Genomic DNA, 16706 nt, shown 5'->3' with positions numbered 1-16706 from the left:
GTATTGCAGAAAATAGTCTACTTATAAGGCAGGAACTCCCCAAAACCTCTAGCAGGACCTTTTCTTCTCTGAAGTCTGCCCAACGTCGAGATAACACCGTCGTCCACTCCTGAAGACGACTAGACCAGTATCCAACCAACTCTTCTTCTGATCCTTCGTCTGTTCCTTTTTCCTCTTATCTCTCTCGGATAATCTCTGCTACTGCTGATCTCTCACTGATAATCTGATCTGTGGCTCTTACTGAGGATATCTCTCTGTGATTAACTGGTGTGTCTCTTTTACGATCTCCGCTGCTGCTGCTACGACCGTCATATTTATACGGCACTCTGGGGGCGGAGCCTACGGCGAACGTCACAGACTCCCGAGATTTCCAGAACTTCTTAGATGATTCTAGACAAGGTATTGCATCAGAAATCACGGCATTTCTCACGTCACGATGGCGCCTGACGAGTTCCACAACACTCCTGCCGATTCTAGAACCATCATGAGGACAGGCACCTCCAACACAATGCGCTAACGCCTCCTTGCTGCTGAACTTCTCGAAAATGCGTTCTCCTTTCCTTTATCTTTCTTTGCTAGGAAGCAATTACCATCACAGTTAGGCATATGTACTTTATCTTAAGTTGATGCATTGTCATCAGTAACATATATGTATAGCGGAATTAACATATCCGTACTGATATTAGAGTAGGCATAACCCGCTCTTGGCTTTCGTTGGGGGTACAGAGCAGTGTGTTAGTTTACATCGTAAATAAAAGGCCCCTTCCCAGCGGTTCATGGGCGGGTTGGCGCTGATCTCTGCATGATTTATAACGATACACAATATCATTATTGTCGTGATTATCATATTTCGGGAAAAGAGAGGAAGGAGCCGTTCCCCCTCCCTCCCTCTCGTTCTCCCTCCCTCCTCTAGTAGGAGGATATGTATGAGTAGCACAATCTTAGATAAGTCTTGATTATGTACATGATTGATTTACTGAGGTTGGAGGAGTTGCCTCATCTCCTCACCTAGTTGAACCTAGCCTAGGCTAGCCTAGGAAGGTAGACTAGGGGTCCCTTACCTAGTACCCTTAAACACACCTAACTCCCCCTGTGGTGCTATTAGGCTAGCAGGGAGGATGTTAAAATATGATTGTTTCTCAACCGGTGTGCTCTCGGATCTACCTCCCTGCTGGTCTAAATCGAACAAATTCGGTTTAGTAGGTTTGGTTGAGGCCACCCGCCCGGCCAGTCTAGATCGAAGAATTTCGATTTAGTAGGTTTGGTCGAGGACTACCATCCACTTCAGTTTTGCAGGGGTGGTCAATTGCCCTACCCTGCCCAGTTCTGTTGTGTTCTCGGAACTTAGATGGATCCATACGGGTGCTTCCTCCCCACCTTTCTTGGCCTAATATCTTTGCAACTCCTCCATTAGAACTCGCTATGAATATAGTATATTGTAGTATTTATATTGTGTACATGTTATGTAAATGCGGGTCTGGTACGTCTGGCCTAACCCGGGATAGCCTCCTGATCGAGAGCGACCACCACCTACAAAGGGTAGGCCATATTGCCTTAGTATAGGTCCATCTCTGTTCGGGTGGGTGGCCAGGCGATCGTGACTGACCACATGCGCCACGTTCCTTCCCCCCCCTCCTCTTACTAGAGGGGGAGGGGAGGAGGGTAAAATAGGGGGGGAGGGAGTGGTGTATTGTTATTATTTTATATACCACCCCGTGTATCTCCGAGTAGGTGCCGCCGACTCACAAGCGGTACCGCACCAGTTGGCGGACGTAGCTCCGGAGCATTCATTATAGCAGCTCTGTCGCTCGTTGCTTCGTTCTCCAACCCTTCTCACTCGGGTGGAATCGGGCTGGGAGCTACGCTCCCTTTAGATTAGTGCGTTCAGGTTCAGAGGTATACCCTACTGACCCCCTCCCCCCCTTACCTTACCTTACAGACCTTACATCTTGTTCGGGTTGCCCCAGGTCCCTCAGTGTGAGGCACCTCTAATGTCTACCAGAGAGTTGCTAGTACATCTTCCGGTATATTTTGCATCTTCCAATCTTGGATGGTCTGGGATGCAGTTTAGATATTTGTCGAGCTTATTCTTAAACACATCTACGCTCACTCCTGATATATTCCTCAGATGAGCTGGCAACGCATTGAATAGACGCTGCATTATCGATGCTGGTGCGTAGTGGGATTAATTTGTCCTGTGTGCTTTCCTTATTTTTCCTGGATAGAGTTTTGGGGCACTATTAATCTACCTCTGCTTGCTCTTTCTGATATTTTTAGTTCCATGATATTTTCTGCTATTCCTTCTATCTGTTTCCATGCCTGAATTATCATGTAGCGTTATCTTCTCCGTTCTTAGACTATATAATTTTAAGAATTGTATAGTCTTTCCCAGTATAGTCTAGGTCCTTAACTTCTTCTATTCTAGCTGTAAAGGACCTTTGTACACTCTCTATTTGTGCAATATCCTTTTGATAGTGTGGGTACCATATCATATTGCAATATTCAAGTGGACTACGAACATATGTTTTATAAAGCATAATCATGTGTTCAGCTTTTCTTGTTTTGAAGTGCCGTAACAACATTCCCATTTTTGCTTTACATTTTGCCAACAGAGTTGCTATTTGATCATTGCATAACATGTTCCTATTCATCATCACACCAAGGTCTTTAACTGCTTCCTTATTTGTGATGGTCTCATTATTAGGTCCCTTATATGCATATAGCTTTCTTTCTCTGTCTCCATAATTTATTGATTCAAATTTATCAGAGTTAAATACCATCCTATTTACCTCTGCCCAATCATATACTTTGTTAAGGTCTCTTTGTAGAGCGTTCCTATCTTCATCACAAGTAATTTCTCTACTTATTCTTGTGTCATCTGCGAAACTACTCACTACCGAATCCTTAACATTATTGTCTATGTCTTCAATCATAATAACAAACAGTATTGCAGCTAACACCGTACCTTGCGGCACACCGGATATTACCTTGGCTTCATCCGATTTCTCGTCGTTTGCAATAACTATCTGTTTTCTGTTGTGTAAAAATTCTTTTAACCATCTTCCTACTTTATCCACGATATTGTGTTTTCTAATTTTCTTCGCTAATATATTATGGTCTACTTTATCAAAAGCTTTTGCAAAGTCTAAATAAACCACATCTGTTTCATTTCCGCTTTTCATATTTTTGAATATGTTCTCACGGTGGACTAACAGTTGGGTTTGTGTACTTTTTCCGGGTACGAACCATGTTGTCCTTTATTAAACAAATTATTTTTTATTAAATGTTTCATAATATTTTTCTTCATTACCCTTTCATACACTTTCATAATATGTGATGTTAGACTCACAGGCCTATAATTACTTGCCTCTAGTCTTGATCCACTTTTGAAAGTAGGGGTAATATATGCTAGTTTGTGCTCATCATAAATCTTGCCTGTATCTACACTTTGTCTTAATAATATTGCAAGTGGCTTTGCGATAGAATGAACTACTTTCTTTAACAAAATAGCAGGAATTCCATCAGGCCCTGCAGCAGCTCCATTTTTAATTTCATTAATAGCCTGCACAATATCAGCTTCATTAATATCTATGTCAGCTAAATATTCCACTATTTTCATACCCGTTACTTCTATATCTTATCTTCATTATCTATTCTAGGGGTGAATTCTCTCTTATATCGTTCTGCCAGTATGTTTTGCAATTTCCTTTTTTTTCATTCGTTAATCTCCCTTCAATTCTCAGAGGGCCTATTTCTATTCTTCTTTTATTCATCTTCTTCGCATATGAGTATAATAGTTTGGGGTTTTGCTTGATATTTAATAGGGTTTTTTCTTCCAAGTCCCGTTTTTCATTTTCTTTTGATTGTATAATCTTTTGTTCTGCATTTTCTATCTTACTTTTTAGTTCTATAACTTTCCATGCATTTTTTTCTTTTGCAAGAACCTTTTTTCCATTTTCTGATTTCTGGAACAAGATCCTTCTGTCTCTTGGTATGCATGAATGATGTTTACTTTTCTTCTTCGGTATATATTTTTCCACTATTTTCTCCAATATTTTATATAATATCTCCGTATTTACCCTTATGTCATCACTTACGAAAATGTTATCCCAATCTTTGTTTAATTCTTCATTAATTTCTGACCATTTTATATTTTTACTGTAGAAGTTGTATTTTCCATATCCTTCCCACTTTTTCATTTCTTGCTTATCTCTATTTTCACTTGCTTTGGAATGAACTGTTAATTCTATGACATTATGGTCTGAAATACTCGCATTATAAACTATTATTTCTTTAACATAATTCATCTCGTTCACAAATACTAGGTCTAAAGTATTTTCCTTTCTTGTTGGCACCAGCCCCTGTCCTCCGGCATTATAAGGGATGTTAGGAGACGATTCAGTTAGCGGAAGGAGCTTCAGGGCCCCCATATAGCTCCGGTCCTATAATGACCAGGCCGGTGTGACTCACCCCACACTCGGCGACGGAGCATTAAGAAATGTATTGCCAGTGCTCTAATTCCGTCCTCACTCTCGGCTTCGGCGGAATTCATCAACTAGGTCTGGCTACGTAACGTAGCCTTCCGACTCAGCCAGATGCCTGTGAGGGTAGCGGAGAACCCCTCCCCCCCCCTCTCCGGCATCAGTGGACCTCAGATCCCGCATAACGAACTGATACCTATTCTAGGGATGGAATCGAGACCAGGCAATCTCACCTAAAGTAATTACTTTATTCATAGTACTCATCATAGTACTTATTTTGATCTTATGTAGCGAATAGATCTTGACCCATCTAGGTTAAGGTGCATGCTCTCTCCGTTACTTACCGAAGTTCGGTGCTCATAATCAATTTCCATTGCAGATGGTTCGCCGCCAGGCAGAGGGGTGCCCCGCCTCCCTAGGCAAGCCGTATGGCCATGTAGTGTGCCGCTCACACGCTAACTGCGCGGTACAGTTGGAAAACTACATGGTCTGGCACCCTGACGCATGTACGGTGTGCTATGAGATGGTTTCCTCTCTAGTTGATGAGCATGTAAGTACTTCGCTACACCATTTGTGTTTAAGTCATGTTATAATAACTTAATAAGATGTTATATTGGCTTTAGTTCCAGGCATTCTACTAATACGATTCCTCCCTGACAGGCCGACCCAGCAACCCGGCACGAAGCAAGGATCAACCTAATGAAGTGGGTGGCCGGCTTTGGCAAGAACGCCCCAAAAGGACAGCCATACGTGCTAGCCGCAGGACTTTGTGCTCTCCTTTTCCAAGGGGCCACAGCCACCACAGCGGTGCCAGTGGAGATAGCGGAACCGTTGATTGAAGCTATCCGGTTGGCAACCATGCCGGCCACCTACGACCAGGACTTGATGGACGACGTGGCGGCCATCAACATAAACCTTGAACCCATGGTCACGGAGGAACAGGTAGGTGGGGAGGTAAGCGAGGCGAGTCTTTTACTTAGTCCTACTCCTTCTTCTTCCTCTTCCTTCCTGGTCTTCTCCAGGCCCACCCCTCCTGCTGCGGGAGCACTGTCTGTCGCTCCCAAAGTAAAAACCCTGAAAACAAAAACCCTAAAGAAAGGCACAAAACCAGCTCCGCCAGCGGCGACGGAGTCGTCCTCGGCCCCACAGCCGTCAACCTCTGCTCAATCGCCTGCTGCCCTAAACCCTTCCCCTACTGTGGGAACGGGTTTACAGTCCACCGTTCCTAGGGCGGCGGAGTCTGGGGTTGACTTAGAAGCCTTCACTAGCCTTCTGTTGTCGAAGGTTAGTGGAGTCATAGATCAGAGGCTTGAGGCAATGTGCCTTGCCTCAGTCCCAGATGCCTCCGGTCAGGCGTTTACGTCTCTGACTGAGAGGATAAAACCTTTGGAGGATATGCTCTCCGGACTCTTCCACTCCGGTACTCCGGCGCTATCCATGATGGTACCGGACGCGTCCAAGCTTCCTCCTTTTGATAAGGAGAATCCTTGGAGGCTAGCACTACATGCCCCGTTCTCGGATGGGAAACTCACAATTGAAGGGTGCGGAACCTGGCCAATTGAGGACTTTGGGTTGTCTCCAGGCCTCTAATTCCCATTCCCCGGGTTTGTGAGACTGGCTAAACATGCGCTGGCCTGGGTAGATAAAGTCCCCAAGGAGACGGTTATCTTCCCAAGAGAGCAGGCTCAAAACACCTGGGTCCGCACCTTGTCCGAATGGGGTTGCGTTAACACAAAGTTAACGCCACAAGGCTCCTTCACTATGTTTGTGACCCTGGACGGCATTCCGTCACCATGCACATCTAAGGTGGCGGAATTAATGCTGCAAGCTGCGGTGGAAGATAAACCACTACCAGTATTGAGAGAGACGGAGGCTACCTCCCTTCTCTTTCCAACCAGACCAGACTTTAGGAAGGACGCTCCGGCGACGTTTACCACAGGTAAACTCGACCCGGACTGCGCCTCCGACCTGTTTTCCGAGAGATTGCCAAGGATTCCAGATCACCTAGTGAAGACAGAATTCGAGGCAAAGACCAGACTGGCAAGGGCTATCAACTCCGTCACTGCGGCGGAGTTGGTAGATCCACCTACAATGAGGAGCAGGTGTTCAGGGTTCTGACTAAGGCGCTTTTACAAACATTCCAGTCAGACCTGTACGATCTTGCTGTGGCAAGACATGCTTGTAGGAAGCACGTCTTAGCGGGTGCCTCTATAAAACATGAGCCCAATAGGCTCAATAAGTCTTCTATCTGGGGAGAAAACCTTTTCCCAAAAGAGGAGGTTACCAACATCCTCCAGGAGGCATCCAGGGCCAACCAGAGTCTTCGGGTTCGCTGGGGTCTCCCCTTCAAACGTCAGTTCGAAGGGTCCGGACACCAATCCAAAACCAAGAAGAAGGCAAGGAGATATAACCCTTACCAAGGCTCCCGTCCATAAGCAATAGTTCAAGCAGTGCCAGTTTCCCAGGTCAGAAAACCTTCCACCTCGAAAGTGCACCCCCAACAGCAGTTTGTCTCAGTGCAAACTCCGTCAGCCCCACAGCCGTCAGCCGTCTACCTCTTCGGCTATAGTAACCTCCCCAGTCTTTAACGCTAACTAAGAAGCGAGAGATCTCTTTCGCTCCTATAGTAGGCATGCCGGAAGTAGCCGGGCCAGAGGTGGCCCACGACTATGTGGCGGAGCAAGAGGTAGAGGCTTCTGTGGAGGCAGAGGCTCCAGACCTGCACGCAACTAGTGAGGGTCCGCAGGTAGGAGGGAGGCTGTATCTTTTCCGGAACCAATGGACCTTCAGTCCATGGGCCCACAGTATAGTCTTGAAAGGCTTGGGGTGGAGTTGGGAGAAAGGGCCTCCTCCACCAGTCACCTTTTATCAAAAGCCTACGGTGGACCTGATAGACTGTACCAAGGACCTCCTCCAGAAGAAAGCAATAAAGAAAGTGGGGCGCATAAAATTTCAGGGACGTCTGTTCAGTGTCCCCAAGAAGGACTCAGGCAAAAGAAGAGTGATTCTGGACTTGTCCCGTCTCAACTCGTACATTCGCTGCTACAAGTTCCTCGTGCTGACCACTTTGCAGGTGCGGACCTTACTTCCCCGTGGGGCCGTCACCACCTCTATCGATCTTACAGATGCCTACTATCACGTTCCGTTAGCAAGGAACTTCTCTCCGTACCTAGGCTTCAAACTAGGGAAACAGGCTTACTTATTCAAAGTCATGCCGTTTGGGCTCAACATTGCGCCCAGAATATTTACCAAACTAGGAGAGACGATAGTACAAGTACTAAGAACGAGAGGCATTCTGTTAGTAGCCTACCTATACGACTGGCTCATTTGGGCAACCAGCGTCGAGGAATGCCGCAGATCAACATACAAGGTGATGCAGTTTCTGGAATCACTAGGATTCCAGATAAGCAGAGAGAAATCCAGGCTCACCCCAGCTTCTCGTTTCCAGTGGCTGGGAATCCAATGGTACCTGAACAGACACGAGCTATCTCTCCCAATCAAAAAGGCAAAAGAAATAGCAAAAGCCACGAAGCGGTTTCTAAATAGCAAGAAAGCTTCTCGCCGGGCCCAAGAAAGGTTTCTAGGTTCGCTACAGTTCGCGTCCGTGATGGACGTCCTGTTAAAGGCCAGATTGAAGGATATCAATTGGGTCTGGAGATCAAGAGCCAATATCAAACTCAGAGACAAGACCTCAGTGATTCCGCCTATTCTGACAAAGAGGCTCCGTCCTTGGACGGATCACCGGAACCTGTCCAAGTCAGTACCTCTGCAATTCCCTTCTCCGTCTCTAACTATCTACACGGATGCATTTCTAAGTGGATGGGGAGGGTATTCTCAGCACAGAAAGGTACAAGGAACATGGTCGGAGACATTCCGCCAGTTCCATATCAATATCCTGGAGGCAATGGCAGTGTTCTTGACCCTGAAACGTCTGTTTCCGGCCAAGAAGAAACATATAAGACTGGTCTCAGACAGTCTAGTAGTAGTCCACTGCATAAACAGAGGAGGCTCCAGGTCAAGCAAATTAAATCACGTTCTACTGGTGATTTTCTTGCTGGCAGAAAAGAACCAATGGCACCTATCAGCAGTTCACCTAGCAGGAGTAAGGAATGTCATTGCGGATTCACTGTCCAGGACAACTCCGCTGGAGTCGGAGTGGTCACTGGACGCAGATTCCTTCCGGTGGATTGGCAATCAAATTCAGGGCCTTCAAGTAGACCTTTTTGCCACGGAAGCCAACCACAAACTACCCTGCTATGTGGCTCCCAACGTAGACCCACTAGCATTCGCCACAGACGCAATGTCCGTAGAATGGAACAACTGGCAGAAAATCTACCTATTTCCACCAGTGAATCTTCTGATGAAGGTCTTACACAAACTGAGATCCTTCACAGGCCGAGTAGCTCTAGTAGCACCTGACTGGCCAAAGAGCAACTGGTATCCACTTCTAGAACTGAATCTCAGGCCCAAACAGATCCCCCATCCGGTACTGACGCAGGTAGTACAAACTCAGACTGTGTCAGCTTCCTCAAGAATTCTGAGTGCCCTAACTTTATGGACTTCATGAAGTTTGCGGCTCAGAAGGATGCAAGCATTGACCCTTTAAATATCCTATTTATTGGATCAGACAAAAGGGATTCAACGGTCAGACAATACGATGCAGCAGTTAAGAAATTAGCTAACTTTCTAAAGGACTTAGATGCTCATGAGATGACCACAAATTTGGCCGTCTCATTTTTTAGATCTCTTTTCGAGAAGGGTCTAGCTGCCAGTACCATTACTACGATAAAATCAGCATTATGGAAGATTTTCCAGGTAGGTTTAAATATTAACCTATCAGACGCATACTTCTCTTCGATTCCTAGAGCATGCGCCCGCTTGCGACCAGCAGATCGCCCCCAGTCGGTCTCTTAGTTCCTGAATGATGTCCTTAAACTTGCCTCGGACTCTAACAATGAGGCATGCCCATATCTAACCCTTCTTAGGAAGACATTATTTTTGATGGGCCTAGCCTCAGGCGCCAGAATATCTGAACTCTCGGCTCTCTCCAGGAATCCAGGCCATATTGAATTCCTCCCATCAGGTGAAGTCCTGCTATCACCCGATCTGCAATTTCTGGCTAAAAACGAGGACCCACAGAACAGGTGGACTCCTTGGAAAATTCTCCCTCTTATGCAGGACATATCATTGTGTCCTGTTAATACCCTGAAATCCTTCCTAGCCAGGACTTCTCAAAAGACTTCAGGCCCTCTGTTTATTAGAGAGAAAGGTGGGACAATTTCTCTGAAAGGTATTAGGCAACAAATACTATACTTTATTAAACAAGCCAATCTGGATTCAGTCCCACATGTCCATGACATCCGAGCAGTGGCTACCTCTATTAACTATTTTCAAAACATGAACTTTGAGGGCCTGAAGAAGTATACAGGTTGGAAATCTCCAGCAGTATTTAAACGCCACTATCTCAAAAATATAGAGGCCCTTAAATTCCCAACAGTGGCAGCGGGAAGCATAGTTTCCCCTGAATAATTGTGCCTTATAGACTTCCTTCTAGCCCTTCTGTTACCCTTTCCCTAATACTCTCTCCTTCCTGCCTGACTCGCTTGTATTCCCCCACCAACCAAAATCTTCCGGGCCGGGCTGGGCCTTGGCCATCCCGCCATCGGAACATGTGTATATATTACTGTAATATTGGTCGTAAAGCCATGATTGTTTTATGTCCCATCTGTACATATCCGTCCAGTTAATTTGGGTACCATGTTGTACTTTAGCAATTACCAGTTTCTTGTAAATATTACTCTTAAGTCATAGTTTAAGCCATAGTTTAAGTAGTATATAAGTTTATTTTTTACATTAAGTTTAGACATTAAATTCAATTTCAATGAAACCTTAGGTTTTTATTAACCTCCATTTATATACTGGTTTGGTTTCTATTTGGCTTGGATGGAATTCTGTTATATGTTTTCACCGGCAGACACAGGTCGAACCCAGAAAAGGGATCTTGACGAAGAAAAAATCTATTTCTGGGGAAAGACCTGTGTTGCCCGGTGAACCCAGCCCTTTCTCTTTCACCTTTGCTCTCCCCCATCCTTGGCCAATCCAAGCCTGGAGGCCTATTCCAGGAATGAGCTAGCCGCGTAGGTATTAGTAGTAGTAGCGAGTGGAGGGTGAGGCGGGGGACACTTGGAACGGCTCCCACCGCAGAGGGATTTTGAAGAGGGAATCTTCTAAGTGGCAGAGGATCTGTGAATAGTAGCTTCCACTTCGCCCCTTTACTTATACCGACACCCTTCGGGGTGCTTGCGCTGAGGGTAGTAACTTCAGCATACCATGTAAGCTTTTTCTCTGGTATATTTAGGATATATTTATACTTGAAAAATGAGCTACAGGGATTTTTCACCGGGCAACACAGGCCTTCCCCCAGAAATAGATTTTTCCTTCGTCAAAATCCCTTTATTGGGTCACTGTTTTATATAGTAGAACAAATAAGCTACGTTTGGATAGGATATAAACAACCTAGGTTAGACAAAAATAATAGTTTAACTATGTACCGTGGTCCCCCCGTATTTGCGGGGGATGTGTACTAGACCCCTCCATGAATAGTTAGAACCCGCGAATAGTTGGAACCCCTATAAAGATGCTTAAAACCCCCTACTTTGTTAGTTAAAACTCAAGAAAAACCCACTAAAATTTTTTATACCTTGTTTTTTATAGTTTTATCACCAAAAGTGCATTTTATGATGAAATTGATAGAAAACCAGGAATTTGCAGATATTTCTTATAGAAAAATACTGCGAATACGCGAATTTTCTGCAAATAATGCGGGGAAATGTTCCTAAGAGAAATCCGCGAATGTGTGAGTCCGCGAATACAGAGAACACAACTAGTCACCCGCTTTATTCAGGGCAAATTGAACGTCATTGTGAATTAATTGAGTCGTCACAAACAGGTGCTGTTAATGGAATAAACACTGGATCCACAGGTGTGCAACAGCCTGTGGAAACGGTGGGGAAGCCGTCAATAGACCTGTTTGCAACATCGAGAAATCACCATCTCTTGTTGTAGTGCTCTTCAGTCCTTGACCCTCAGGCGTGGGCAACAGATGCAATTCTCCAGGAATGGTCCAACCTGGATGTGTATGCCATCCCTCCCTTCAGCATGGTGAGGGAAGTCATCAGTAATTTTCAGTCCAGCAACAATTGCTCAGTGACTCTGATAGCCCCATTTTGGCCACAGAGGGAGTAGTTCCCAGACCTCCCCCATTGTGGTGGACTTTCCAAGACTCCTACCACAGCATCAAAATCTTCTCAGGCAACCTCATTTCCACCGCTTTCATCAAGGTTTGCCTACTCTCAGTCTGTCAGACTGTCAGGAAGCTTGTTAGAGCAAAAGGACCTTCAAGAGTGGCTGCAAAGGCTATTGCCAACTGTAGATGCTAATCCTCCACAAATGTCTACCAAGCAAAGTGGTCAGTTTTCTGCAGCTGGTGTCAAAAATACAGAATTTCATCTTCCGAGATCACTTTAGCACAAATACCAGATTTTTTGCTATTTTTGAAGTCTTCCTGGGGATTAGTGACTTTGATCATTAAGGGTTACAGAGCCATGCTCAATTCAGTAATCAGGCATAGAAGCCTGGACCTTTCTACAAGATGGGATATTAGCAATTTTATTAAATCTTTCGACACTTTGAAACAAGATAATTCTTCTGTGTCTTGGAATTTAGATGTTGTTCTTTTATGGATTTCAGGTCCTCCATTTGAATCCCTGCAAGCCCCATCTCTGAGGGATTTAATGAGGAAGATCTTTTTTATTGCTTTGGCTACGGCCAAAAGATTTGGTGAATTGCAGGCTTTGGACAAGCAAGTTGGCTTTTCACAAGGAAATTCAATCTCTCTGTTTACTCTTGGGTTCTTAGCAAAAAATTAATCCCCATCTAATCGCTGGCCTCACTCATTTTCTATCAAAACCCTCACTATCATGGATTCACCTCACCCATGCATCTCATGCCCAGCACTGTTCCTTATGACACTCCTGATTGGCTGTTGATAAGCCAATCACAGGGCTAGAAATTCTGTGTCTCAAGAGTTCACATAGGCTCCATCTACGTACTTTCCAACCTCTTTCAAAAATCATAACTTTCATTACACCTCGGTTTTACCCGCAGAAAAATAGTGTTTCCCAATTGCATCACTAACATCGACAAGACAATGATTTAAGAATTATGATGATATAAGAATTATGAAGAAAATCGTAATATATAAAAAAAGGAATAATGAGAGGGATATAGGAGGACTGATTGTAGCAAAAGAAAAATCAATTTCCACTATAGGATAGGAAAGGATGAAGGTGATGATGATAGTGACGATAATGAAGTCTTGATACTTTTTTTTTCCCATAAGACTTCTATTCTAGGGTCGTGATCATGATGATGACGTCATTGAGTGATCACGGGAGCAACGCCTGACTACACAAAGATAAGAGAAAGAGAGATTAATATTCTTAGCTTTGTGCTTGTTATTTTCATAATATTGATAGCCTTACCTATAATTTTTTTGGTAGCATTGTCTTCCATTACATTTAAGCTACAAAACTGTGTGAAACACAAGACAATGAATGATGAGTGCATTGCGATGTGTGTGATTTTTTTTTTTTTTTTTTTTTTGCAAAATTATATGTCACTGGAACAACATCCTCCACAGAACATATGAATAACATGAAGTTGGTGGAAAAGGCGTGTTCTCATGTAAGGATTGAAAAATATATTTTAAATTAAGAATTTCATGTTTATTCCACTAGATATTTTAGCATTAAATTTGCTGAAGTACATAATTCTTATATCATTATAATCCTTAAATCATTGGGTTGATGATGTTTGGTGATGAAATTGGGAAACACTCCTTTTCTGCAGGTAAAACTGAGGTGTAATGAAAGTTGTAATGATTGAAAGAGGTCAGGATGTAGATGTTGCCTCTGTGAACTCTCGAGAGAGACTGAGAGTTTCCAGCTCTGTGATTGGCTTATCAACAGCCGATCAGAAGCATTGTATGGGACGGTGCTGGGCATGAAATGCACAGTTGATGTGAATCTGTTAAAGTATCCTTGGACTGACAGACCAAGAGAGAGCTCATGAGAAAACCAAGAGACTCTAGGGTCCCAGTCGTAATCTCTGGTGTTCAGTAAAGGATCACTCTCGTTCGATGTCCAAGAATGCCTTATCCTTCTTTCTAAGAGATGCAATCTCTGAAGCCCATAATAATAGTCAGGAGGAGTCATTACTCATTTTGAGAGTTAAAGCCCAACTCCTTGTGGTAACCCTCAGCTTTACTGCTCCACTACAGGTTGAAGATTAGCACAAAACCAGAGGCAACATCCACTTGCTATGGCTCTCACTATTTAAGGATACAAGCATTGTTTCAATGCTGGCTAATTTTGCTATGTCAAGTTTATCTCCATTACTGATTATGGTTTGAGTAGTTGCTGTCCATGTATCCCACCTCTGATATTGTGGGATTCAGCAATGTAATTACTGTACTTGGTAAGGTACTTATATAAAAATAACATTCTTATAATAAAATAAGGTTTTATATATACTTACCAAGTACCAAGTAACTACATGATCGGAGCCCTCCCTCCTCCCCTCTCATGGACAGAGAGCATGAACAAATTGACTCTTTAGCTGGTTTGTACCTTCCACAAAAGTGGGTGGGGTCAGTTACCTACTCCAAAACAATAGAGCGCTACCACAAATTTTTAAACTTAAGCTGCCATGAAAGTTAGGAATTCATAGCAGTGTAATTACGTACTTGGTTAGTATACATAAAACCTTATTTTATTGTAAAAGTGTCATTTCTGGGCTCAGCTCGTGTCGGCCTATGAAAGGATCCTTAATATCATTCTTTCTAGGTAAAATTAATCTAAAATTACCAGAGAAAAACAAAATTAAGAAAATGTCAGTAAAACTGACTCGCTCACTCTTAAAAAGAAGTGTCGGTATGGTAATAGGGGCGAGTGGGAACACTACCACGAGACATTCACCAATTAGAACTTCCAATCAGAATCCCCACAAGAGAGAGCTGATACCAACGGGCGATGCGGCCGCTACTACTACTACTAGAGGACGCCACGGACAGCAGCGCCCCTAGCGGACATCCTTAATCATTAGCGCTAGCGTTCAGACGCATTTTCTTTGTGCTTGTGCCTTTTACGGGATATTTTATCACCATCATCATGGAACGTTCTGCCATCGCAACGGCTAAGTTAAGTGCCTCATAAGTAATGTTTTACTGTATTTTTGTCCTCCGGGAACCAGTATTTTCCTTCTAATAGGTCATATACGGTTTCCCGGTTGTCGCGTGGCGGCGTCATGCTGCCTCGTTAAGAATTCCCGGTCCTCCATACTGGGACTTCTTATACATATGGGCTTTCTATATTACGTTCATCGTTTTTTTACATCGAATTTTAGCTAGATTAGCCCCTTTACCATTTCTCTTAGTTTGGTATTTAGGGCTATTATTATTGTTCCAGCCCAGCATCCCGGCTCTTGCTCTTCATCGGCTATCGCTGGCTCCGAGTAGGCTTCTGTTCCTCGGAACAGTTTGCCTCCTCCTGGGCTTCTTTTTCTTCTACTAAAAGTGTCTTTTCCATCTTTACGATGTAATTTTATTCTATTTAGGGTGTTAGGCTAGCCTAGGTGCATGTCCCATGTATTGGTACAGCCTGGTTCACGTGGCCCTCCCACGGTTGTGTTGCTCGCGGCTTAGGCCACTTGCGGTCACGTGTTCCATCGCACCTTACCCTTCCCCTTCCCTCCCTACCAGGTATAGGGAGGTGCTGGGGGTCCCCTTGGTTGTCATGACAACCTCAGTTGCCTTCCTCCCTCTCTCTCTGAGGTGGCCAGGGGTTCCTCCCAGCGGGGGGTATAGGGCGACCACTCATAGGGTACCGAGTCTCCGAGCGGGTAGTTGTTGAGACGGGGAGGAGTAGGCCAACCCCCCCCTCTCTCTCTCCCGCCGTGTTACGCCGAGACCCTCCCCCCCCTTCCCAGTTGCTCAGCCACCTTCCCTTTCTATAACGAACGGAGCCTTCCGTCACAGCCAGGGCACCTTTGGTTATAGATTACTGGCTCCGCCAGCGGGCGGGGTGGTCACTACTAGTGGTCGGTTGCTTGCCTACTATATCCTTACATCTCTCCCCCGCTACCGGAAGGGAGCTTGCTTCTTACCCAGGCACTCTTCTAGTAGTCGGGTGGAGAAAGGTTTGATATTATTGTTATTTAAGGATATACCCTAATTTTACGATGATTTGTTTAATTTTATTATTCATATGTTTACCATCCCCGCCATTATTCGTCGTGGTTTCCTTTTACCACCACACCTGGTTGGATTCTATCTCTTGTCTCCGCCGCCAGCGGAGCAATAGCCTAGGCCAACCAACCAACCTTGTTACCACACGTATTATGGCGGGGCTCTGGTTTAATCTAACTTTCTCGCTCCGGCACCAGCGGAGCAACTGTTAGGCTGTAAGTGTTCTCCTGATACTTATGTATCTTTCCACTTACAGGCTACCAACTGTCAGGTCCTGGGATGCAACGCGACGTTGTACGACCCCTGCGGCCACGATGAGTGCAGGTCTCACGCTCCTTGTGCCACGCCATTCAACGAGATGATCGTCTGGCACCCGGAAGCCTGCGCCATCTGCTACGACCTAGTCAGTCAGCTGGTGGAGGGGGTAAGTCGATTATAGGCTTCTTTATCAATTTACTAACAACTCTTAGACATTAGTTTGTTAACCCCGTTCCGCCATTAGAAGCTAATCTCACCTTTTCTTTCAGGCTACTGGTGTGAGGGAGGTCGCCCTTGCTACCCTGAAAGCGTGGGTGGGCGGCTTTGGGAAGAACGCCGCCAAAGGCCAGCCTTACATCCTTGACAAGAAGCTGGCCGTCCAGATCTTCCCTGCGGGCAAGTCAACAGGGTATGTTGACCCCTTGTCCGCAGCCCCTCTCATAGCCTCCATCCAGCAAGATATGCAGCAATCTTTCGGGGTCGTAGCCACACAGGAGTCGGTCCCGGACGTCGCTACCCTGGACCTCAACATCGAGCCTATGGCGGTAGGGGCAGAGGATTTGTTGGTTGAGGTAGGTGTGTCGGGCGCCCAAGGTCTTTCCTTGGGCGTTCCTGGATCTTCTCCTGTCCCTTCTTCAAGCGCTTCTTTCCAAGGCTTTGTG

General features: G+C 44.9%; 2 protein-coding genes across 2 annotated transcripts in view; both read left to right on the top strand.

The window, feature by feature from the left end:
• Positions 1-16706, top strand: part of LOC135211432 (GPI ethanolamine phosphate transferase 2-like) — a 468113-nt gene that overhangs the window by 373008 nt on the left and 78399 nt on the right. The window lies entirely within an intron of this gene.
• LOC135210992 (uncharacterized) lies at positions 4865-6258 on the top strand. Its single transcript, XM_064243999.1, has 2 exons — positions 4865-5031; positions 5142-6258. The coding sequence occupies exons 1-2, from the start codon at positions 4966-4968 to the stop codon at positions 6069-6071; spliced, it is 996 nt and encodes a 331-aa protein (XP_064100069.1). The 5' UTR covers positions 4865-4965; the 3' UTR covers positions 6072-6258.

This window comes from Macrobrachium nipponense, chromosome 4, assembly GCF_015104395.2.
Source record: "Macrobrachium nipponense isolate FS-2020 chromosome 4, ASM1510439v2, whole genome shotgun sequence".
Taxonomy (NCBI): Eukaryota; Metazoa; Arthropoda; class Malacostraca; order Decapoda; family Palaemonidae; genus Macrobrachium; species Macrobrachium nipponense.
The sequence above is the reverse complement of the archived record's forward strand: the minus strand, read 5'-3'. Positions and strand labels throughout refer to the sequence as shown.